Raw genomic sequence first — 26,343 nt, 5'->3', positions numbered from 1 at the left:
TACCCCGGGGATTATAACTCGTGGTCCGACTGGTAGCAATGCCCCTAGCTAGCAAGTACTGGCGCAGCTCCTCACTCATAAAGGAGGACCCTCTATCACTGTGGATATAGCAGGGATACCCGAACAGAGTGAAGAGCTGGCGCAGGGCTTTTATGACGGACGTGGCAGTGGTGTCGGGGCAGGGGATGGCAAAGGGGAACCGTGAGAACTCGTCAATAACACTGAGAAAATAGACATTGCGGTCAGTGGAGGGAAGGGGGCCCTTAAAGTCAACACTCAGGCGTTCAAAAGGGCGGGTGGCCTTGACAAGTTGTGCCGTGTCAGGACAGTAGAAGTGCGGTTTGCACTCGGCACAAATTTGGCAGTCCCTGGTCATCGTCCTGATGTCCTCCAGGGAGTACGGCAGGTTCCGAGCTTTCACAAAATGGTAAAATCGGGTGACCCCCGGATGGCAAAATTGTGCATGAAGGGCGTACAGCTGGTCGAGCTGTGTGCTAGCACATGTTCCCCGGGATAGGGCATCAGGGGGCTCATTGAGTCTGCCAGGCCGGTACAGGATATCATAGGTGTAGGTGGAGAGTTCTATCCTCCACTGCAAAAGCTTATCATTTTTGATCTTGCCCCGCTGTTGGTTGCTGAACAGGAACGCAACCGAGCGCTGGTCGGTCAGCACAGTGAATCTTTTGCCAGCAAGATAGTGCCTCCAGTGCCTAACAGCCTCCACTATGGCCTGGGCTTCTTTCTCCACCGCGGAGTGCCGAATTTCAGAGCCTTGGAGGGTGCGAGAAAAGAATGCTACTGGTCTGCCTTCCTGATTAAGGGTAGCAGCCAGAGCGAAATCGGAGGCATCACACTCCACTTGGAAGGGAGCGGTCTCGTCCACTGCATGCATCGTAGCTTTGGCAATGTCCGCTTTAATGCAGTTGAAGGCCGCGCAGGCCTCAGCAGAGAGGGGAAACGAGGTAGACTTGACCAGGGGGCGAGCCTTGTCTGCGTAATGGGGGACCCATTGGGCGTAATAGGAAAAAAAACCCCAGGCACCGTCTGAGGGCCTTGAGAGTGGTGGGAAGAGGGAGCTCTAACAGGGGGCGCATACGTTCGGGATCAGGCCCAATAACCCCGTTTTCCACGACATACCCAAGTATAGTAAGGCGGGGTGGTACCAAAAACACACTTGTCCCTGTTATAAGTAAGGTTCAGAGCTGCGGCCACTTGGAGAAACCGTTGGAGGTTGGCGTCGTGATCTGGCCTGTCATGACCACAGATGGTGATGTTATCCAGATAGGGAAATGTGGCCTGCAGTTGGTACTGGTCCACCATCCGGTCCATTTCCCTCTGGAAGACGGAGACACCATTCGTGACACCGAAAGGGACGCGCAGGAAGTGATAGAGCCGGCCGCCCGCCTCGAAGGCGGTGTAGGGGCGGTCCTCTGGGCAGATGGGGAGCTGGTGATAAGCGGATTTCAGATCTATTGTCGAGTACACCTTATACTGAGCAATCTGGTTGACCATATCCGCGATGCGGGGTAGGGGGTATGCGTCAAGCTGCGTAAACCTATTGATGGTTTGACTATAGTCCACCACCATCCTATTTTTCTGCCCAGTCCGAACAACAACCACCTGGGCCCTCCAAGGGCTTGTGCTCGGCTCAATGATCCCCTCCCTGAGCAGCCGCTGCACCTCCGACTGAATGAAGGCCCGGTCCCCCGCGCTGTACCTCCTGCTTTTGGTTGCCACAGGTTTACAGTCGGGGGTCAGGTTGGCGAACAGCGGTGGGGGAGGGATCTTGAGAGTGGAGAGGCTGCAAGTGTCGGTAGCGCAGCTGTTGGCCTGGTTCTGGATGGGATGTGTGTGTCCGTGTGTGTGTGTGGTCAGTAGCAGGGTATGTGAAGAAGTCCCACAAAACTGAGGATTCTTGACAGTGAGTGGTGGGAGGGGCCCGTCGTATACCATAGTCACACTTTCGAGATGGCTCTGGAAGTCCAGCCCCAATAGCACAGGTGCACACAGATTAGGCATGACCAGCAGTTCAAAGTCCCGATATACTGTGCCTTGCACCACCAAAGTCGCTACACAACCCGCCCGGATGTCTGCGGACTGCGACCCAGAGGCCAAATGGAACCTCCGACTGACCGGCCGCGTTGCAAGTCCGCAGCGTTGCACTGTGTCCGGGTGAATAAAACTCCCAGTGCTGCCCGTGTCAAACAGGCATCCAGTCCAATGCCCCTCCACCTGGATGTCCATCATGGATCTTGCAAGCTGGTGTGGGGCGCTTTGGTCGAGAGTCACAGTGGCCAGAGTTGGATCGCCGTCGGGGTACCCGGTCAGCATCGGAGGGTCGGGGGCGGGGCATGCTGACGCCGACAAAGATGGCCGCTCACATCCGGGGTACCCGGTCAGCATCCGAGGATCGGGGGCGGGGCGTGCTGACGTCGACAAAGATGGCCGCCCACATCCCGGCATGCAAGATGGCGGCCTCCACGTTTCACCCGCAGCGCTGCACCCCGCTCGAGGTTGAGACTTACAGACCTTGGCGAAGTGGCCCCGCTTTCCGCAGCTGGAGCAGGTCGCTTCTCGCGCTGGACAGCGTTGTCGAGGATGTTTCTTTTGGCCACAGAAATAACAAAGCACGAGTTGCTTACGGGCCACAGCCGTGGTCTGGGTCGGGGAGCTCGTGGAATGGCGACTGGCGGCGGCGTTGGCGAATTCGCTCCCGGGAGCCGGCGGTGGCGGGGTCTGAGGCGTCCACGGAACCGGCGGGGAATCGCGCGACTGGACAGCGTCGGCGTTATGCCGCGCAGCTTCTAGAGCGTTGGCCTTCTCTATCGCCGAGCTTAAGGTAAGATCCGAGTTCTCCAGCAGCCGCTGGCGCATGTACACTGACCTCAGTCCCGTCACAAAGGCGTCTCGCACCAGCAGCTCCGCATGCTGTTCTGCCGTGAGCGTCTTGCAGTCACAAGGTCGGACGAGTGTCTGTAGTGCTCGGAGAAACTCAGCGCACGATTCGCCAGGCCGCTGTTGCCGGGTAGCTAAGCGATGTCTTGCGTAGACGGTGTTCACCGGCCGCAGGTACTGTCGTTTGAGGGCGTCCAGTGCCCCATCGTAGGTCGGCAGGTCCCGGATAATGGAGTAAACTTTGGGGGTGACCCTCGAGAGTAGGATTCTGTGCATAACGGCGGGTTCAGTCGCACGAAGCTCCGCCAAGTACGATTGGAAGCATGCAAGCCAGTGTTCAAAAGCGAGAGCTGCGTCAGGGTCTTGAGGGTCCAAATCCAACCGGTCCGGACGCAAAACGGGTTCCATGTTTTAAAACTTCCAGTCAATAAAATTGATGCACCATCAATAACTCACACTGAGACGTAGGCGAGATATCGGCTTTTATTGACTGGAAGAAGGAACCAGGAGTGAGTGTCTATCATACAAGGTCCTGGAGACTGAGGCCGATCTTCAGGCCGCAGGTCTCCTTTATACAGGGGCCTGTGGGAGGAGCCACAGGAGCAGTCAGCAGGGGCGTGTCCCGACAGGCACATAGTTCACCACAATAGTTAAAAATGCAGCAAACATATTTGTACAGGCTTAGAACAGAAAATTAGGTAGGTCGACTACACTCCAATCACAAGCATGTCCTCAGATGGAGCTCTGTGCATGGTTCTGACTCTCACATTTCAGCAAGCAACTGAGGCTCTAGGAGTGAGCTACAAGGGATGTTGCCAGACCAGGATAGATACAAGAAACACTGACCAGGCTGGGCTTACCTTCGTTGGGTAAACTTAATTGAGATGTAGAAGGGGCCAGAACTGGGGAAAGAGAAAACCGTCCTTTCAAAGAGGTCAATAGCTAGAGGACAGAGTTCAAAGTTCAAAGTAAATTTTATTATCAAAATACATATATGTCACCATATACAACCCTGAGATTAATTTTCCTGTGGGCATACTCAGCAAATCTATAAGAAAATAATAACCATAACAGGATCAATGAAAGATCAACCACAGTGCAGAAGACAACAAACTCTGCAATTTAAACAAAGAGCAATAAATAATGAGAACATGAGATAATGTGATAAAGAGTCCTCAAAGTGAGATCATTGGCTGTGGGGACATTTTAGTGATGGGGCATGTGAGTGTAGTTATCCCCTTTGTTCAAGAGCCTGATGCTTGAGGGGTAGTAACAGTTCTTGAACCTGGTGGTGTGGGTCCTGAGGTTCTTGTATCTCCTACATGATGGCAGCAAAAAGAGGGCATGGCGTGGTTAGCGTTTCATGTAGATGTGCTCAATGGTTGGGAAGGTTTTACCTGTGATGTACTGTGCCAAATCCACTACTTTATGTACTATTTTCCAGTCAAAGTAATTGGTGTTTCCATACCAGTGAAATCTGTAATGTTCAGATGCATAGAAGAGTGACTGGAAAGGTAGCCAGTATGACTGAATGACGCTCCCCTATGCCATACATTTTTTCTATTAATTCTATAAAGTTGAATTGATTAGACCAGCCCATTTATTAAAGGGGATATCAGATTTAAAGGGCATTTGGACTTTTGCTAATTTCCTCACTTTTTCCACCGGTTTATTGGTGAGACTGACGGTGGAGGAACCATGTAGCCTCAGTTGTAGCACAGACTAGGCATCATGCCATAGGGCCACCTGTTGCAGCTGCCCAGGAAGGGTGATGCAGGACGTGGCACAGCGTGGCATCCATGTTGGATCAGGGCAGGTAACTCCCATCAGTGCTGCCCTCCAGTGTTTGTTTGGAGGAAGTCAAGCTGGATTGTGTTTGTGCGACTACTGCAGGCTTGTTCTTGACGACACTGTCCATGCACCATCAATCTACAGAACATGTCACTCAGGGGCAGACTGTAGTATGTTTATTTTGCGAGACTGTATATTTACTACTACCTTATATGTGTTATATATGTCATGCTGTGCATGACTACTGGTACTATGTTTTGCATCTTGGCTCTGAAGAAACACGTTTTATTCAGGGGCCTTCATGTATGCTTGAAGTTCAAGTTCAATTTTCAAATTAAACTTGAACTTTAGAGGAGAGAACAGTTTGTGTCTCAGGTCTAGAAGCACATAGAAGAACTTTTCCTAATTCTGGAGGAAGGTCATTGATCCAAACCCAAACCTCTAGCATTCATTTTTCATTTTGGGTTACACTGTTGTGTGTGTTTTCACACTGTTTAACACATTTAACATATAACAGTATTACAAGTGATGTTGATGGACTGCAGTAGCTGTAAGCAAATCAAATAAAACCAGAGATAAAGATTGCTTACCATCTTCATTCCTGTGAGAAAGGGCTCTGAGGTAGAGTTGGCAGCACCTGCAGAAGGGGGTGTTGGTGGCACCTTCTCACGAATCCCGAATGTTGTCAGAAGACAGGCAGTCACTGCCGGTACTATGTAGACTCCCAGCTGCAAAGGAAGACATTGGGAAATTTCTCACCTGGAACATGACTGCATGCACTCCAAATTAAAATGTTCAAGGAAATAACTATCTGATTATCCTTACCAGCATGGGCATTGAAGACGGTTCCTTCATCAATAAAGGAGAAAGGATGTTGGCAAACAGAATACCCAATGGATTGGCTAGATTGCCGGGAAGAAACCAAAATCCAGTTGTCACATTGCCAGATAATTGTACAAGATAGTTACTACCTCAAGTCAATTTATTCTTCATTATTAGCAGAAAGTTTATGTTTGGAGATTTTATCCACTAAATCAAGCATTAATCTAACTAAATCAATGACTTATTCCCATGAAGGAGAAATAAAAGCCACTTAAAAGGTAAATTATTCATTTAAAAACAGTTTTTCATGTGGAATACATTTGCATAGAAGCACCATTCAGTGAGAGACGTTGCTAATACTTACTCATGAATCACAAGCTCTCAGTCTCACACACTGCGCAAGGTCAACAGGAAACTCCATTTACTTTATGCAGTTGTGATTGACCAAAAATTTAAGAAAGCCAACCTTTGGTCAGAACCATAACTGGAAAGATTAGGGCACCACAGTAGCATAGCAGTTAGCGCAACCTATTACAGATCAGGGCATTGAAGTTCAGAATTGACCTCATTCAATTCTGAGTTCAACTTGTGGAATTTAAGGTAGAGACTGATAGGTTCTTGATTGGACACAACATCAAAGGTTACAGGGAGAAGGCTGGGGAGGGGAGAAAAGGATCAGCCAAGGGCAGGAATGGATTCTCAATATTCCTGGATTTCAGTGCTTTGAAAGGGATAGAGGGAGGGGAAGGAGAGGAGGGATGGCATTACTGGTTAGGGATACTATTACAGCTGCAGAAAGGATGGGTAATGTAGCAGGATCCTCTTTTGAGTCAGTATGGGTGGAAGTCAGGAACAGGAAGGGAGCAGTTACTCTACTGGGGGCATTCTATAGGCCCCCTGGTAGCAGCAGAGATACTGAGGAGCAGATTGGGAGGCAGATTTTGGAAAGGTGCAAAAATAACAGGGTTGTTATCATGGGTGACTTTAACTTCCCTAATATTGATTGGCACTTGATTAGTTCCAAGGGTTTAGATGGGGCAGAGTTTGTTAAGTGTGTCCAGGATGGATTCCTGTCACAGAATGTTGACAGGCCGACTAGGGGGAATGCCATACTAGATCTAGTATTAGGTAACGAATCGGGTCAGGTCACAGATCTGTCAGTGGGTCAGCATCCGGGGGACAGTGATCACCATTCCCTGGCCTTTAGCATTATCATGGAAAAGGATAGAATCAGAGAGGACAGGAAAATTTTTAATTGGGGAAGGGCTAATTATGAGGCTATAAGGCTAGAACTTGCGGGTGTGAATTGGGATGATGTTTTTGCAGGGAAATGTACATGGACGTGTAGTCGATGTTTAGGGATCTCCTGCAGGATGTTAGGGATAAATTTGTCCCGGTGAGGAAGATAAAGAATGGTAGGGTGAAGGAACCATGGGTGACAAGTGAAGTGGAAAATCTATTCAGGTGGAAGAAGGCAGCATACATGAGGTTTAGGAAGCAAGGATCAGATGGGTCTATTGAGGAATATACGGTAGCAAGAAAGGAGCTTAAGAAGGGGCTGAGAAGAGCAAGAAGGGGACATGAGAAGGCCCTGGCGAGTAGGGTAAAAGAAAACCCCAAGGCATTCTTCAATTATGTGAAGAACAAAAGGATGACAGGAGTGAAGGCAGGACAGATTAGAGATAAAAGTGGGAAGATGTGCCTGGAGGCTGTGGAAGTGAACGAGGTCCTCAATTAATACTTCTCTTCGGTATTCACCACTGAGAGGGAACTTGATGACGGTAAGGACAATATGAGTGAGGTTGATATTCTGGAGCATGTTGATATTAAGGGAGAGGAGTGTTGGAGTTGTTAAAATACATTAGGATAGATAAGTTCCCGGGGCCTGACGGAATATTCCCCAGGCTGCACCACAAGGCGAGGGAAGAGATTGCTGAACCTCTGGCTAAGATCTTTATGCCCTTGTTGTCCACGGGAATGGTACCAGAGGATTGGAGGGAGGCAAATGTTGTCCCCTTGTTCAAAAAAGGTAGTAGGGATAGTCCAGGTAATTATAGACCAGTGAGACTTCCGTCTGTGGTGGGAAAGCTGTTGGAAAAGATTCTTAGAGATAGGATCTATGGGCATTTAGAGAATCATGGTCTAATCAGGAACAGTCAGCATGGCTTTGTGAAGGGCAGGTCATGCCTAACAAGCCTGATAAGAGTTTTTTGAGGAGGTGACCAGGCATATAGATGAGGGTAGTGCAGTGGATGTGATCTACATGGATTTTAGTAAGGCATTTGACAAGGTTCCACAAGGTAGGCTTATTCAGAAAGTCAGAAGGCAAGGGATCCAGGGAAGTTTGGCAAGGTGGATTCAGAATTGGCTTGCCTGCAGAGGTCAGAGGGTTGTGGTAGAGGGAGTACATTGGGATTGGAGGGTTGTGACTAGTGGTCCCACAAGGATCTGTTCTGGGACCTCTACTTTTCGTGATTTCTATTAACAACCTGGATGTGGGGGTAGATGGGTGGGTTGGCAAGTTTGCAGACGACACAAAGGTTGGTGGTGTTGTAGGTAGTATAGAGGATTGTCGAAGATTGCAGAGAGACATTGATAGGATGAAGAAGTGAGCTGAGAAGTGGCAGATGCAGTTCAACTTGGAGAAGTGTGAGGTGGTACACTTTGGAAGGACAAACTCGAAGGCAGAGTACAAAGTAAATGGCAGGACACTTGGTAGTGTGGAGGAGCAGAGGGATCTGGGTGTACATGTCCACAGATCCCTGAAAGTTGCCTCACAGGTAGATAGGGTAGTTAAGAAAGTTTATGGGGTGTGTGCTTTCATAAGTCGAGGGATACAGTTTAAGAGACACGATGTAATGATGCAGCTCTAAAAACTCTAGTTAGGCCACACTTGGAGTACTGTGTCCAGTTCTGATCACCTCACTATAGGAAGGATGTGGAAGCATTGGAAAGAGTACAGAGGAGATTTACCAGGATGCTGCCTGGTTTAGAGAGTATGGATTATGATCAGCGATTAAGGGAGCTAGGGCTTTACTCTTTGGAGAGGAGGAGGATGAGAGGAGACATGATAGAGGTGTACAAGATATTAAGAGGAATAGACAGAGTGGACAGCCAGCGCCTCTTCCCCAGGGCACCACTGCTCAGTACAAGAGGACATGGCTTTAAGGTAAGGGGAGGGAAGTTCAAGGGGGATATTAGAGGAAAGCTTTTCACTCAGAGAGTGGTTGGTGCGTGGAATGCACTGCCTGAGTCAGTGGTGGAGGCAGATACACTAGTGAAGTTTAAGAGACTACTAGACAGGTATATGGAGGAATTTAAGGGGGGGGGGGGTTATATGGGAGGCAGGGTTTGAGGGTTGGCACAACATTGTGGGCCAAAGGGCCTGTAATGTGCTGTACTATTCTATGTTCTATGTTCTATGATTGAATGGCGGAGCAGACTCAATGGGCAAATGGCCTAATTCTGCTCCTATGTCTTATGGTCATCTGCAATGAGTCCGTATGTCCTCCCTGTGGAATGTCTGGGTTTTCTTCCAGTGTCCAGTTTGCTCCCACATTCCAAAGGCATATAGGTTAGTAGGGTAATGGGTCATTATAAATTACCCTGTGATGAGATTAGGGTTAAATTAGGGGTTGCCGGTGGCTCAGCTTGAAGGGCCAGAAGGGCCTGTTCTGTTTCTCTAAATAAGTCAAATTCTACTCAGAGGCTGAAAGCAAGAAAAAAGTTGGATAAGTTGGCTGGCAAGGCAAGTTTGTAATTCTTACACCCCTGATACCACTTTCGAAGCTTTGACAACCTCCTTGCTCTTAGTTACCACAATCAAACAAAGGATCAGAGTGGCTGCTATCACATACTAAGGTAATGGAACTGGAAACTGTTTCACTAATCAATGCCCTCAGTGGAACACAGAATGCGAACCACCAGTGTTTTTTTATTTGTTGAAAGATAGATTGGTATTCAACTCCAACAAACCTGGCTATGGGAGGAGGAGGGCTAGCAATGGTGTGAGCAACCCCATCCACTAAAAACCCAAAACTAGAGGAAAAGCCAACAGAAGCGCCAAAGACATCATCCCTGAGAAGGGAAAGATACACCAAGAAAATGGGCTACACCTGAAGATAACTTAAAAACTGGCCCATGTCAGAGGACTCTGGCGAACTGCTGTCCACAGCAGTGGCCTATGCTCCAGCAGAGGTGATGGGCTTAAGTCAGAATGTATCGGTATTCACTTTAATGCAAGCTACTTACCCATCGATGAAATCATGTTTGCTGTAGCTCTTTGTTGCTCTGGAAACCAAAGAGCTGCCAACTTTGTTGGAGCAAAAAGAACGAGAGGCTGTGCAAATGCACCAAAAGTCTGACCTAGCATCAGGAGTGGAAATTTCCAGCTGTCTTTGGGTACGAAGAACGCAACACTCAACAATTGCACTACACATCCAGCCAGGTTCAGCCAGGAGCTCAGGATCAACTACAGTGTAGAAGATTAGAAAGGATTATTCAACTATTACTGCAGGTTCATCAACTGTTTTTATGTCCATATATGGTGGATTCTGGTTAATGGGGCCACCGGTTAATTGGGGTAGCTGCTTATTTGGGACAAGAACAAAAACTAAATCAAGGAAATCGCTGGGATTCCCTTTGTTTATTTGGGACGCTTTGCTGCTTAATTGGGACAGAAGATTGTTGCTGAACAGTTTCTAAGTAGCGTCAGTTGTGTGTGTCTGTGTTCAAAATGCAGCAATCTTTGTCACTGATCGCTGGCGAGAAATAAACAATAAGACAATTCAGAGTTGTTTTGCTCATCGTGGTTCAAGCATTCAGGCTTGGAGATGCCTGAAACAGCTGAAAGTGAAAAAGAAAGAACTTCACTACTTCAAGTTTAGAACTACCGGTACAAAGAACTTGAAGGTATCTTGAAGATTACAAAAAGTTTGGAGGATGCAATTATCGACAGCATTATATGAGGGTAGTCCATGATTTACACTAGTGTCTGCACTGATTTTGTACTATTAGGAACTAATACTGTTTTATAGTATTGTAGTAGTATTGGTAGTGTTATACATTGTTCTGTGCTTCATTTAAATACATAATTTGTTACTTAAACTACTGTCTAACTGTTTTTAAAATACTTTTTTAACTATTTCTATGAAACTTCAGCTAATTGAGGCAGCTAGTTAATTGGGCCAAAATGTACTGGACCCGGTATGTCCCACTTAACCAGAATCCGCTATATATTGGAGGACTTCTTTATCAATGTGAAAGAAAACTGATATATGCATTGGTGTTAGTATTCTTTAAATTAACTCAGTCATGTTGATAATTCTGTAGAAAGGTGCTACTGTGAATTTTATAGTCATAGAAAAGTATAGCACAGTAACAGGCCCTTCAGCCTATCTAGTCCATATGGAAACAACTTAAACTGCCTACTCCCATAGAACTGCACCCAGATCAAAGCCCTCCATACCTCTAGCATCCATGTACTTATACAAACTTCACTTAAATGTTCAAACGAGAGGACATGATTTGAGAGTTAGGGGGCAAAAGTTTAAGGGAAACACGAGGGGGTATTTCTTTACTCAGAGAGTGATAGCTGTGTGGAATGAGCTTCCTGTAGAAGTAGTAGAGGCCAGTTCAGTTGTGTCATTTAAGGTAAAATTGGATAGGTATATGGACAGGAAAGGAGTGGAGGGTTATGGGCTGAGTGCGGGTAGGTGAGACTAGGTGAGGTTAAGAGTTCGGCACGGACTAGGAGGGCCGAGATGGCCTGTTTCCGTGCTGTGATTGTTATATGGTTATATATGTTGAAATCGAGTTTGCGTGTACCACGTGCTGGCAGTTTGTTCCACACTCTTACAACACTCTGTGTGAAAAAGTTTCCCCTCATGTACCCCTTAAACATTTCACCTTTCACCCTTAATTCGTGACCTCTGGTTGTAGTCCTACCCAACCTCAGAGGAAAATGCCTGCTTGCACTTATCCTATCTATACCCTTCATAATTTTGTATACCTCTGTCAAACCTCCTTTCAATCTTCTACATTCTAAGGAATAAAGTCCTAACCTATTCCATCTTTCCCGTTAGCTCAGGTCCTCCAGACCCGGCAACATCCTTGTAAATTTTCTTTGTACTCTTACTTGCATCTTTCCTATACGTAGGTGACCAAAACTGTACACAATATTCCAAAATAGGCCTCAACATCTCATAAAACTTAAACATAATATTCCATAGAACCATAGAACATTACAACACAGAAACAAGCCTTTTGGTCCTTTTTGGCTGTGCCAAACCATTTTTCTGCCTAGTCCCACTGACCTGAACCTGGACCATAACCCTCCATTCACCTCTCATCCATGTACCTGTCCAAGTTTTTCTTAAATGTTAAAAGTGAGCCCACATTTACCACTTCATCTGGCAGTTCATTCCACACTTCCACCACGTTCTGTGTGAAGAAGCCCATGTCCCCCCCATGTTCCCTTTAAACTTTTCCCCCTTCACCTTTAACCCATGTCCTCTGGTTTTTTTCTCCCCTAGCCTCAGTGGAAAAAGCCTGCTTGCATTCATTCTATCTATACCCATCATAATTTTATATACCTCTATCAAATCTCCACTCATTCTTCTAAGCTCCAGGGAATAAAGTTCTAACCTATTCAACCTTTCTCTGTAACTCAGTTTCTCAAGTCCTGTCAACGTCCTTGTAAACCTTCTCTGCACTCTTTCAACCTTATTAATCTCTTTCCTGTAATTAGGTGACCAAAACTGCACACAATACCCAAATTCAGCCTCACCAATGCTTTATACAACCTCACCATAACATTCCAGCTCTTATACTCAATACTTTGATTTATAAAGGCCAATGTACCAAAAGCTCTCTTTATGAACCTATCTACCTGTGATGCCACTTTTAGGGAACTTTATATCTGTACTCTATCTTTTCTATCTGTATTGCCAGATCTCTCTGTTCTACTGCACTCCTCAGTGCCCTACCATTTACCTTGTATGTTCTACATTGGTTTTTCCTTCCAAAATGTAATACCTCACACGTCTGTATTAAACTCCATCTGCCATTTTTCAGCCCATTTTTCCAGCTGGTCCAAATCACTCTGCAAGCTTTGAAAACCTTCCTTACTGTCCACTACACCTCCAATCTTTGTACCATCAGCAAATTTGCTGATCCAATTTACCACATTATCATCCATACCATTGATATAGACAACAAATAACAATGGACCCAGCACTGATCCCTGTGGCACACCACTAGTCACAGGCCTCCACTCAGAGTAGCAATCCTCCACTACCACTCTCTGGCTTCTTCCATTGAGCCAATGTCAAATCCAATTTACTACCTCTCCATGTATACCTAGCGACTGAATCTTCCTAACTAACCTCCCAAGCGGGACCTTATCAAAGGCCTTACTGAAGTCCATGTATACAAAATCCACTGCCTTCCCTTCATCCACTTTCCTTGTAACTTCCTTGAAAAACTCTAATAGATTGGTTAAACATGACCTACCATGCAAAAAGCCATGTTGACTCTCCCTAATAAGTCCCTGTCTATCCAAATAATTTACCTACTGCCGACGTCAAATTTACCAGCCTATAATTTCCCGGATTACTTTCAGAGCCTTTTTTAAACAACGGAACTACATGAGCTATCCTCCAATCCTCTGGCACCTCACCAGTAGATACCGACAGTTTAAATATATCTGCCAGGGCCTCTGCAATTTCAACACTAGTCTCCTTCAAGGTCCGAGGGAATACCCTGTCAGGTCCTGGGGATTTATCTACTCTGATTTGCTTAAGATAGTAAGGCATTTGACAAGGTTCCACACAGTAGGCTTATTCAGAAAGTCAGAAGGCATGGGATCCAGGGAAGTTTGGCCAGGTGGATTCAGAATTGGCTTGCCTGCAGAAGGCAGAGGGTTGTGGTGGAGTGAGTACATTCAGATTGGAGGGTTATGACTAGTGGTGTCCCACAAGGATCTGTTCTGGGACCTCTACTTTTTGTGATTTTTATTAACAACCTGGATGTGGGCGTAGAAGGGTGGGTTGGCAAGTTTGCAGATGACACAGGTTGGTGGAGTTGTAGGTAGTGTAGAGGATTGTCGAAGATTGCAGGGAGACATTGATAGGATGAAGAAGTGAGCTGAGAAGTGGCAGATGGAGTTCTACCTAGAGAAATGTGAGGTGGTACACTTTGAAAGGACAAACTCGAAGGCAGAGTACAAAGTAAATGGCAGGATACCTGGTAGTGTGGAGGAGCAGAGGGATCTGCTGAAAGTTCAGATCTGCTTTCAGATCCCTGAAAGTTGCCTCACAAGGTAGATAGGGTAGTTAAGAAAGCTTATGGGGTGTTAGCTTTCATAAGTCGAGGGATAGAGTTTAAGAATCACGATATAGTGATGCAGCTCTTAAAGTTAGGCCACACTTGGAGTACAGTGTCCAGTTCTGGTCGCCTCAGTATAGGAAGGATGTGGAAGCATTGGAAAGGGTACATTTACCAGGATGCTGCCTGGTTTAGAGAGTATGGATTATGATCAGAGATTAAGGGAGCTAGAGCTAGGAGAGAAGGAGGATGAGAAGAGACATGATAGAGGTGTACAAGATATTAAGTGGTGGGTAAATTAATGGAAAGTATTCTTAGAGATAATATTAATAATTATCTGGATAGACAGGGTCTGATTAGGAGTAGCCAGCATGGATTTGTGTGTGGAAGGTCATGTTTGACAAACCTTATTGAATTTTTTGAAGAAGTTATGAGGAATGTTGACGAGGGTAAGGCAGTGGATGTAGTCTATATGGACTTCAGCAAAGCCTTTCACAAATTTCCACATGGAAGGTTAGTTAAGAAGGTTCAGTAGTTAGGTATTAATGCTGGAGTAATAAAATGGATTCAACAGTGGCTAGATGGGAGATGCCAGAGAGTAGTGGTGGATAATTGTTTATCGGGATGGAGGCCAGTGACTAGCGGGGTGACTCAGGGATCTGTTTTGGGTCCAATGTTGTTTGTAATATACATAAATGATCTGGATGATGGGGTGGTAAATTGGATTAGTAAGTATGCCGATGATACTAAGGTAGGAGGTGTTGTGGATAATGAGGTGGGTTTTCAAAGCTTGCAGGGAGATTTATGCCGGTTAGAAGAATGGGCTGAACGTTGGCAGATGGAGTTTAATGCTGAGAAGTGTGAGGTTCTACATTTTGGCAGGAATAATCCAAATAGAACATACAGGGTAAATGGTAGGGCATTGAGGAATGCAGAGGAACAGAGAGATCTAGGAATAACAGTGCATAGTTCCCTGAAGGTGGAGTCTCATGTAGATAGGGTGGTGAAGAAGGCTTTTGGGACGCTGGCCTTTATAAATCAAAGCATTGAGTACATAAGTTGGGATGTAATGTTAAAATTGTACAAGGCATTGGTAAGGCCAAATTTGGAATATTGTGTACAGTTCTGGTCACCGAATTATAGGAAAGATATCAATAAATTAGAGAGAGTGCCGAGACGATTTACTAGGATGTTACCTGGGTTTCAGCACTTAAGTTACAGAGAAAGGTTGAACAAGTTAGGTCTCTATTCATTGGAGCGTAGAAGGTTGAGGGGGGATTTGATCGAGGTATTTAAAATTTTGAGAGGGATAGATAGAGTTGACGTGAATAGGCTGTTTCCATTGAGAGTAGGGGAGATTCAAATGAGAGGACATGATTTGAGAGTTAGGGGGCAGAAGTTTAAGGGAAACACGAAGGGGTATTTCTTTACTCAGAGAGTGATAGCTGTGTGGAATGTGTGTAGAAGTAGTAGAGGCCAGTTCAGTTGTGTCATTTAAGGTAAAATTGGATAGGTATATGGACAGGAAAGGAGTGGAGGGTTATGGGCTGAGTGCGGGTAGGTGGGACTAGGTGAGATTAAGAGTCTGACACGGACTAGGAGCGCCGAGATGGCCTGTTTCTGTGCTATGATTGTTATATGGTTATTAAGAGGAATAGACAGAGTGGACAGGCAGCGCCTCCTCCCCAGGGCACCACTGCTCAGTACAAGAGGACATGGTTTTAAGGTAAGGGGAGAAAAGTTCAAGGGCAATATTCGAGGAAAACTTTTCACTCAGAGAGTGGTTGGTGCATGGAATGCACTGCCTGAGTCAGTGGTGGAGGCAGATACACTAGTGAAGTTTAAGAAACTACTAGACAGGTATATGGAGGAACTTAAGGTGGGGGGTTATATGGGAGGCAGGGTTTGAGGGTTGGCACAACATTGTGGGCCGAAGAGCCTGTAATGTGCTGCACTATTCTGTTCTATCACAAGCAACTCCTCCTCTTCAATCTGTATAGGTTCCATGACCTCACTACTTGTTTACCTTATTTCCATTGACTCCATTCTAGTTTCCTTAGTAAATACAGATGTAAAAAAATTTACGATCTCCCCCATTTCTTTTGGTTCCATACATAGCTGACCACTTTGATCTTCAAGAGGACCAATTTTATCCCTTACTATCCTTTTGCTCTTAATATACCTGTAGAAGCCTTTTGGATTATCCTTCACCTTGACTGCCAAACCAACCTCATGTCTTCTTTTAGCCCTCCTGATTTCTTTCTTAAGTACTTTTTTGAATTTTTTATATTCCTCAAGCACCTTATTTGCTCTCTGTTTCCTGTACATGTCATACATCTCTCTCTTCTTCTTTATCACAGTTCCAATATTCCTTGAGAACTAAGGTTCCTTATTCTTATTCAATTTGCCTTTAATCCTGACGGGAACATACAAACTCTGCACTCTCAAAATTTCTCCTTTGAAAGCCTCCCACTTACCAATCACATCCTTGACAGAGCACAACCTGTCCCAATCCACACTTCTTAGATCCTTTTTTAGATTCCTGCAAGTCTGCGCAGGCACGTGACATCAGTCATTAGAGCAGGAAAAGTTTAAAAAGGCAAGGAATCTTCAGCGGTTTTAGATTTGAAGCAAGAAAGCTGCGAGAGGAACGGCTAAGGATTTCCGGACAGAAGGCATTTTACCACTCGGGGTAAAGAGAGGCAAGACTGCGCAGGTGCATGATGTCAGCCAGTAGAGCGGGAGAAGTTTAAAACGAAGATCGCCATATCCAGCAGGCAGCGGAGTGAGAGGTAGCAGAGTGATAGGGCTTTGGTGCAACGGCCTTAGGCAGTAACGGGACAAGGCCAGGTAGGTTTACCTGTGTTATTTGCAGAAAGGAAATATGTGTGTGAGGCCAGTTTTCTGTGCTTTGTGTAAAATGTGGGAAGTCCTGGAGTCTCCAAGCCTCCCAGACGGCCATATCTGTACTGGGTGTGTCGAGCTGCAGCTCCTAAGGGATTGCGTTAGGGAACTAGAGATGCAGCTCGATGACCTTCATCTGGTCAGATGAGGAGGTGATAGATAGGCAGGTGGTCACACCAGGGCCATGGGAGACAGACAAGTGGGTAACAGTCAGGAGAGGGTAGGGGAAGAGTCAGGTACCAGAGAGTACCCCTATGGCTGTCCCCCTGAACAATAAGTACTCCTGTTTGAGTACTTTTGGGTGGGGGTGGGGGGAACAGCCTACCTGGGCACAGGAACAGTGGCCATGCCTGTAGCACAGAGTCTGGCCCTGTGGCTCAGAAGAGTAGGGAAAGGAAGAGGAAGGCAGTAGTGCTAGGGGACTCTGTAGTTAGGGGGCCAGACAGGAGATTCTGTGGACGCAGAAAAGAAACTTGGATGGTTGTTTGCCTCTCAGGTGCCAGGGTCCGGGATGTTTCAGATCGCGTCCATGCTATCCTGAGGTGGGAAGGTGAACAGCCAGAGTTATGGTACCTATTGGTACCAATGACATAGGCAGGAAAAGGGAAGAAGTCCTGAAAACAGACTACAGGGAGTTAGGAAGGAAGTTGAGAAGCAGGACCACAAAGGTAGTAATCTCAGGATTACTGCCTGTACCACGTAACAGTGAGTATAGGAATAGAATGAGGTGGAGGATAAATGCATGGCTGAGGGATTGGAGCAGGGGCAGGGATTCAGATTTCTGGATCATTGGGATCTCTTTTGGGGCTGGTGTGACCTGTACAAAAAGGACGGGTTGCACTTGAATCCCAGTGGGACCAATATCCTGGCGGGGAGGTTTGCTAAGGCTACTAGGGAGAGCTGAAACAAGAATTGTTGAGGGGTGGGAACCGAACTGAAGAGACTGCAGAAGAGGAGGCTGGCTCACAAAAAGAGAAAGCTTGGAGACAGTGTGTGAGGGAGGATAGACAGGTGATATTAAAGGGACGTGCTCAGTCCAACAATTTGAGATGTGTCTATTTTAACGCAAGGAGTATTGTGAACAAAGTGGATGAGCTTAGAGCATGGATTAATACTTGGAGCTATGATGTGGTGGCCATTACAGAGACTTGGATGGCTCAGGGTCAGGAATGGTTACTTCAAGTGCCAGGTTTTAGATGTTTCAGAAAGAACAGGGAGGAAGGCAAAATAGGTGGGGGTGTGGCACTGTTGATCAGAGATAGTGTCATAGCTGCAGAAAAGGTGGACTCCATGGAGGGATTGTCTACGGAGTCTCTGTGAGTGGAGATTAGGAACAGGAAGGGGTCAATAACTCTACTGGGTGTTTTTAATAAGCCACCCAACAGTAACAGGGATATTGAGGAGCAGATAGGAAAACAAATCCTGGAAAGGTGTAATTATAACAGAGTTGTCATGGTGGGAGATTTTAATTTCCCAAATAGTGATTAGCATCTCCCTAGAGCAAGGGGCTTAGATGGGGTGGAGTTTGTTAGGTGTGTTCGGGAAGGTTTCTTGACACCATATATAGATAAACCCACAAGAGGAGAGACAGTACTTGATTTGGTATTGGAAAATGAACCTGGTAAGGTGTCAGATCTCTCAGTAGGAGAGCATTTTGGAGATAGTGATCATAATTCTATCTCCTGACAATAGCATTGGAGAGAGATAGGAACAGACAAGTCAGAAAAGCGTTTAATTGGAGTAAGGGGTATTATGAGGCTATCAGGCAGGAAATTGGAAGCTTAAATTGGGAACAGATGTTATCAGGGAAAGGTACAGAAGGAATGTGGCATATTGTGTACAAAGACCGTAGTAAATCTAGTCAAGAAGAAAAGCTTATAAAAGGTTCAGAGAGCTTCGTAATGTTAGAGATCTATAAGATTATAAGGCAAACAGGAAGGAGTTTAAGATGTAAATTAGGAGAAGGCCTTGGCAGGCAGGATTAAGGAAACCCCCAAGTCATTCTACAAGTATGTGAAGAGCAAGAGGATAAGATGTGAAAGAATAGGACCTATCAAGTCTGATAGTGGGAAAGTGTGTATGGAACCAGAGGAAATAGCAGGAAATAACAGTGTTCACTATGGAAAAGGATCTTGGTGATTGTAGTGATGACTAAAAAGCTTGAGCATGTAAATATTTAGAAAAAGGATGTGCTGGAGCTTTTGGAAAGCATCAAGTCGCTGGGACTAGATGAGATGTACCCCAGGCTACTGTGGGAGGCGAGGGAGGAGATTGCTGAGCCTCTGGCGATGATCTTTGCATCATCAATGGGGACGGGAGAGGTTCTGGAGGATTGGAGGGTTGCGGATGTTGTCCCCTTATTCAAGAAAGGGAGTAGGGATAGCCCAGGAAATTATAGACCAGTGAGTCTTACTTCAGTGGTTGGTAAGTTGATGGAGAAGATCCTGAGAGGTAGGACTTATGAACATTTGAAAAGTAATAATATGATTAGGAATAGTCACCATGGCTTTGTCAAGAGCAGGTCATGCCTTACGAGCCTGATTGAATTTTTTGAGGATGTGACTAAACACATTGATGAAGGAAGAGCAGTTGTTGTAGTGTATATGGATTTCAGCAAGGCAGTTGATAAGGTATCCCATGCAAGGCTCATTGAGAAAGTAAAGAGGCATGGGATCCAAGGGGACCTTGCTTTGTGGATCCAGAACTGGCTTATCCACAGAAGGCAAATAGTGGTTGTAGATGGGTCACATTCTGCATGGAGGTCAGTGACCAGTGGAGTGCCTCAGGGATCTGTTCTGGGACCCTTATTCTTCATGATTTTTACAAATGACCTGGTTGAGGAAGTGGAGGAATGGGTTAGTAAGTTTGCTGATGACACAAAGGTTGGGGGTGTTGTGGATAGTGTGGAGGGCTGTCAGAGCTTGCAGTGAGACATTGATAGGATGCAAAACTGGGCTGAAAAGTGGCAGATGGAGTTTAACCCAGATAAGTGTGAAGTGGTTCATTTTGGTAGGTCAAATATGATGGCAGAATATACTCTTGGCAGCGTGGAGGATCAGAGGGATCTTGGGGTCCGAGTCCATAGGACACTCAAAGCAGCTGTACAGGTTGACTCTGTGGTTAAGAATGCGTATGGTGTATTGGCCTTCATCAATTGTGGAGTTGTATTTAGGAGCTGAGAGGTAATGTTGGAGCTATATAGGAACCTGGTCAGACCCCACTTGGAGTACTGTGCTCAGTTCTGGTCACCTCACTACAGGAAGGATGTGGAAACCATAGAAAGGATGCAGAGGTGATTTACAAGGATGTTGCCTGGATTGGGGAGCATGCCGTATGAAAACAGGTTGAGTGAACTTGGCCTTTTCTCCTTGGAGTGATGGAGGATGAGAGGTAACCTGATAGAGGTATATAAAATGATGAGAGGCATCGATCATGTGGATAGTCAGAGGCTTTTTCCCAGGGCCGAAATGGTTGCCACAAGAGGACACAGGTTTAAGGTGCTGGGGAGTAGGTACAGAGGAGATGTCAGGGTTAAGTTTTTTTACGCAGAGAGTGGAATGGGCTGTCAACGGCGGTGGTGGAGGCAGATATGATAGGGTCTTTTAAGAGAATTTTGAATAGGTACATGGAGCTCAGAAAAATAAAGGGCTATGGGTAAGCCCAGTGATTTCTATGGTAAGGACATGTTCGGCACAACCATGGGCCGAAGGGCCTATATTGTGCTGTAGGTTTTCTATGTTTCTGTGTTTCTATGAGCCTCCACTGAACCTGCTCCAATGTCAGCACATCCTTTCATCCTTTTCGATGGTCCCAAAACCGTTTACACTCCTCCAAGTAAGGCCTCAACAGTGCCATACAAAACCTCAGCACGACACCTTTGCATTTATATTCTAATTCTCTTGAAATGAATGCTAACCTCACATTTACCGTCCTCACCACCAACTCAAACTACAGATTAGCCTTTAGGGAATTCTGCACGAGGACTCCCAAGTCCCTTTGCACCTTGGATTTTAAGAATTTTCTTGCTGTTTAGAAAATAGTCTTTGCTTTTAACTCGTCTACCAAAGTGCATGACAATACACTTCCTGATACTGTATACCATTTGCCACTTCTCTGTTCACGACAGTGATTCCAGGAATGAAAGGGTTACTGTATGAGGATCGTCTGGCAGTGCTTGGGCTGTATTCCCTGGAGTTCTGGAGAATGAGGGGGGAACTCTTGAAACATTCTGAATGTTAAAAGGCCTGAACAGATTAGATATGGCAAAGTTAATACCCATTGTAGGGGAGTCTAGGACAAGAGGGCATGACTTCAGAATTGAAGGACGTCCATTTAGAACTGAGATGCGGAGAAATTACTTTAGTCAAAGGGTGGTAAATCTGTGGAACTTGTTGCCAGAAGTGGCTGCGGAGGTCGTGTCATTGGGTGCATCTAAGGCAGAGATAGATAGGTTCTATATTAGCCAGGGCAGCAAAGGGTATGGGGTGAAAGCAGGGGAGTGCGAATGACTGGAAGAATTGGATCAGCCCATGATTGAATGGCAGAACAGACTCGATGGGCTAATTGGCCTGCTTCTGCTCCTATATCTTATGGTCTTATTGGTCCATTCTTCTAATCCTTCTGCAGCATCTACTTCAACACTATCTGTGCTTTTACCTATCTTTGTATTGTCCATGAACTTGGCCATAAAGCCATGAATTCAGTCATCAAAATTACTGACATACAATGGAAAAAGCAGTCCCAACACAGGGCCCTGTGGAACACCACTAGTCACATTCATGAGAAGGCCTTGGCATGTAGGATTAAGGAGAACCCCAAGGCGTTCTATGTGTATGTGAAGAATAGGAGGATGACGAGAATGAAAGTGGGACTGCTAAAGGATAAAGAGGGCAACATGTGCGGGGAGGTGGAGGAAGTTGGGGAGGTCCTAAATGAATACTTTCCTTCAGTATTCACAAGTGAAAAGGATCTTGATCAGGATGAGGTCGAAGTAGGGTGGGCCTGTGTGCTGGACAATGTGGAGATTAAGGAAGAAAAGTGCTGGATCTTCTTAAAAACATTAAGATTGATAAATCACCAGGGCCGGATATGATACACCCCAGGTTGTTGTGGGAATTGAGAGAAGAGATCGCAGAAGCATTAGCCATGATCTTTGAATCCTCGTTGGCTGCAGAGGAAGTGCCGGAGGACTGGAGAATGGCAAATGTAGTTCCCTTGTTTAAAAAAGGTAATAGAGAGAAACCTTGGAACTATAGACTGGTGAGTCTTACGTCAGTATTATGCAAACTACTGGAAAGGATTCTTAAGGATAGGATCTATGAGCATTTGGAGAAGTAAGTCTACTCATGGATAGTCAACATGGCTTTGTGAAGGGAAGATCGTGCCTCACGAGCCTGATTGAGTTTTTTGAAGAGGTAACAAAAGAAATTGATGAGGGTAGGGCAGTAGATGTGGTCTACATGGACTTTAGCAAAACATTTGACAAGGTCCCTCATGAGAGACTCATCCAGAAAGTCAAGAGGCATGGGATAAGTGGAACCTTGGCTGTCTGAATAAAAAATTGGCTTAAAGCAAGAAAGCAGTGGGTAGTTGTGGAAGGGAAGTATTCTGCCTGGAGGTCGGTGACTAGTGGAGTGCCTCAGGGATCTGTCCTGGGACCCCTGCTATTTGTGATTTTTATAAATGACCTGGATGTAGAGGCGGAAGGATGGATGAGTAAGTTTGTGGATGACACAAAGATTGGAGGAGTTGTGGATGGAGCTGCAGGTGATCAAAGGTGGTCAAAGAGGATATAAACAGGCTGCAAAGTTGGGCAGAAAAATGGCAGTTGGAGTTCAATCCGGACAAGTGTGAGGTGATGCATTTTGGAAGGACAAACCGGAAGACTGAGTACAGGATTAATGGTCAGTTACTTAAGAGTGTGGATGAACAAAGGGACCTTGGGGTTCAAATCCATACATCCCTCAAGGTCGCTGCGCAGGTTGATAGGGTAGTTAAGAAGGCCTATGGGAAGCTAGGCTTCATTAACAGGGGTTTGAATTTTCGAGTGGAGAGGTCATGTTGCAACTCTACAAATCTCTGGTGAGTCCGCACTTAAGAGTATTGTGTTCAATTCTGGTTACCTCATTATAGGAAGGATGTGGAAGCTATGGAGAGGGTGCAGAGGAGATTTACCAGGATGTTGCCTGGTTTGGAGAACAAGTCATATGAAGCAAGGTTAGCAGAGCTGGGACTTTTCTCTTTGGAGTGTAGAAGAGTGAGAGGGGACTTGATGGAGGTCTACAAGATTATGAGAGGCATAGATAGGGTGGATAGTCAGTACCTGTTTCCCAGAGCACAGATAGCAAACACCAGAGAGCATATGTACAAAATTAAGGGAGGGAAGTTTAGGGGAGACATCAGGGGTAAGTTTTTTTACACAGAGGGTTATGCGTGCCTGGAATGACTTGCCAGGGATTGTGGTGGAGGTTCAAACATTAGGGGTATTTAAGAGCCTCTTGGACAGGCACATGGATGAAAGAAAAATGGAGGGTTATGGGGTAGTGTGGGTTTAGTACTTTTTTAAGGATTATATGGGTTGGCACAACATGGAGGGCTGAAGGGCCTGTACTGTGCTGTAGTGTTCTATGGTTCTATGCAGCCAATCAGAAAAGGCTCCCTTTATGACCACTCTTTGCCTCCTGCCAATCAATCGATGCCTAATCCATGCTAGTATCTTTCCTACAATTCCATGGGCTCTTATCTTATTAAGTAGCCTCATATGTGGCAACTTGTGGCCTTGTGGCCTCATATGTGGCCTTCTGACAATCCAAGCACACAACACCCACCAATTATCAATTGTCTGACTTGCTTGTTATTTCCTCAAAAAATTCTAACAGATTTGTCAGGCAAGATTTTCCCTTAAAGAAATCATGCTATCGCCTATTTTATCATGTGCCTCCAAATACCCCAAAACCTCATCCTGAACAATTGACTCCAACATATTCCCAACCACTGAGGTTAGGCTAACTGCCCTATAATTTTATTTCTTCTGTCTTCATCCCTTCTTGAAGAGTGGAGTGACATTTGCAATTTTTCAGTCATCTGGAACCATTCCAGAACCCAGTGTTTCTTGAAAGACCATTACTAATGCCTGCACAATCTCTTTAGCTAACTCCTTCAGAACCCTCAGGTGTAGTCCATCTAGTCCAAATGACTTATCTACTTTCAGACCTTTTAGCTTCCCAACCATCTTCTCCCCAGTAATAGCAACTGCACACACTTCTGCCCTCAGTACTCTCAAACTGGCATACCACTAGTGTCTCCCATAGTGAAGACTAATGCAAAGTACTTCTTCTATTCATTCGCCATTTCCTTGCCCCCATTACTACCTCTCTAGTGTCATTTTCCAGTAGACCAATATCTACTCTTGCCTTTCTTTTACTCTTTGTGTAACTGAAAAAATCTTCTGGTATCCTCTTTGATATTGTTGGCTAGCTTACTTCCATATTTCATCTTTCCCCCTTTTTTCAGTTGCCTTCTGTTGGTACACCAGTTCCAGTCAGAAAACCAGCCATCCAACATGATCAGCCATTGAACTCCTATCACCATAAGGTTTTTGCATCCAATTACCTTGCTCACCTGGGACCCTATGTGTCTTAGCCTCCTGGGCCAACCCACCAGCACAAACACACTGAATGGGTCAACTGTTCAGTTCAGGGCGGCATTTTGGTGGAGTACTGAAGGATTATCGTGCATTACAGTGCAGGCTCTAAAGCAATGATCTGCATGATCACCTAAACCATAAGCTATAACATCTTGACCTTTTCAGCATACACCAAAATAAATCATTATCTCACTATATCCAATAGTATTATTGACAGGAAAAAGACACCCTTGTTTTTATTTCTAATTTGCCTCTTCATTTAACCCTTTCCTGTACCTTGAGTGAGTTTGAATTGGGATCATGTGCTTGACTGAGGTCAACAGTGTAATAGTGAAGAGAAAAATATTTATTCATTGAACAAAATAATTTCCCAAATAAAGTAGCTCATCACCAATGGTAGCTTAAAAACTCTAAATGTTAACAAAGTGTGATTTGAATCAGAAAATGTGGGGCATTTCAAGGCAGTTCCAATATAGCAAATGTGGTCATATATTAAACAACGCACTAAACAATACAACAGTATTGAGTGGTCTGTGTAACACTATCACAGTGCCGGCACACACTGGTTTCATTTCCACTGCTGCCTGTAAGGAATTCACACATTCTCCCCATGATTGCGCAGGTTTCCTCGGGGTGTCAGAGAATCACAGATACAGGCCCTTCAACCCACCTAGGCTGCTCCGCATTCCTCCCACATTACAAAGACATAAGGGTTCATCAGTTAATTGGTCACACTGATGTAACTGGGTTGCATGTGCTCATTGTGCTAGAAAAGTCTGTTACCGTGCTGTATTTCTAAATAACAGCAAATAACAACCCTATAAAATTTAGCAGGAGCAGCTGAGGAAATAAAGTAAGCCATTATTGTTAATCTGATGCCAGTCATCTACTGAAGATAGAGTGCAACTACTTTGGCAGGCTTCTCAAAACTGTCTAAACAAACATAAATTTAGTTACAGTTAAACTTACTGAAGTTTTAAGTCCAAGTGTGTCCAGTATCCATGTAGACCCAAAGCCGAATGGAATTCCGACAACAAGGTAGACCATGGATAACCAATTGACCTGGTCCATGGATATGTGGAAATAGCGGGCAGTCTGATCTGCGACTGGGGCAAACGTCAACCAACACTGGAACCAACAAAATGGGTCAAAGTGGAAAGAGTTTTCACAACTAATAACCGTACCATTACCATGATTAACATACAATTTATAGTACAACATTAACACAATTCCTTTCAATTAACACCAGGAAGCATTACACTGGGCACAGAAGTTGCTACCTAGCCTGCATGGTAATGGCCGGAATGGTTAGTGCAACACTTTACAGCCCTAGCAATCACCAATTGGGTGTCAGTTCCCATCTCTGTTTGTAAGGAGTTTCTACATTCTCCCTGTGACCGTATGGGTTTCCGCTGAATGCTCCCACCATATTCCAAAGAGGTACAGATCTGTTAGAGAGTTGTTGGCAAGCTATGTTGAGCCCAAAAGTGTATCAACACTTGTGGGCTGCCCAACACAATTCTCACTGATTTGATTTGATGGAAACAATGCACTTCATTGTATGTTTCAACATATAAAAATAAACTTTATAACCCACTGAGTTCACAACAGTTCCAGGCAAGAGCGATCCAACTAATCAACGTCTCCACCCTCTCATCATAAACTCTAAGTTCAACCAGTTTCATTCAGCCAGTCATACTCCGCATAAAATGAACTTCACTGAATCCTGGCCAAAGGATGGTTGTTGTTGGGAGCTGAATGTCCAAGGTTACACATTATTTCAGTGAGATAGGAAGGTAGACAGAGGGGGTGGCATGGCTCTGCTGGTAAAGAATGGCATCAAATTAGTGGAAAGATGTGACATAGGATTGGAAGATGTTGAATCCTTGTGGGTTGAGTTAAAAAACTCCAAGAGTAAAAGGACATTGATGACAGTTATATACAGGCCACCCAACAGTAGC

The 26,343-nt window shown here is 45.2% G+C and overlaps 1 protein-coding gene across 3 annotated transcripts in view; it reads right to left on the bottom strand.

Moving 5' to 3' along the window:
- slc49a3 (solute carrier family 49 member 3) overlaps positions 1 to 26,343 on the bottom strand; it is a 103,407-nt gene that overhangs the window by 61,460 nt on the left and 15,604 nt on the right. For all 3 annotated transcript variants that reach the window (XM_059989790.1, XM_059989789.1, XM_059989788.1), the window contains exons 2-5: positions 25,352 to 25,510; positions 9,760 to 9,979; positions 5,512 to 5,588; positions 5,277 to 5,414 (exon numbers count right to left, since the gene is read on the bottom strand). In XM_059989790.1, the coding sequence (XP_059845773.1) occupies positions 5,277 to 5,414; positions 5,512 to 5,588; positions 9,760 to 9,979; positions 25,352 to 25,510 (594 nt within the window). The remainder of the gene's footprint in view (positions 1 to 5,276; positions 5,415 to 5,511; positions 5,589 to 9,759; positions 9,980 to 25,351; positions 25,511 to 26,343) is intronic.

This window comes from Hypanus sabinus, chromosome 14 (genome assembly GCF_030144855.1).
Source record: "Hypanus sabinus isolate sHypSab1 chromosome 14, sHypSab1.hap1, whole genome shotgun sequence".
In the NCBI taxonomy this organism is placed as follows: Eukaryota; Metazoa; Chordata; class Chondrichthyes; order Myliobatiformes; family Dasyatidae; genus Hypanus; species Hypanus sabinus.
This window is presented reverse-complemented; position numbering and strand designations above follow the sequence as displayed.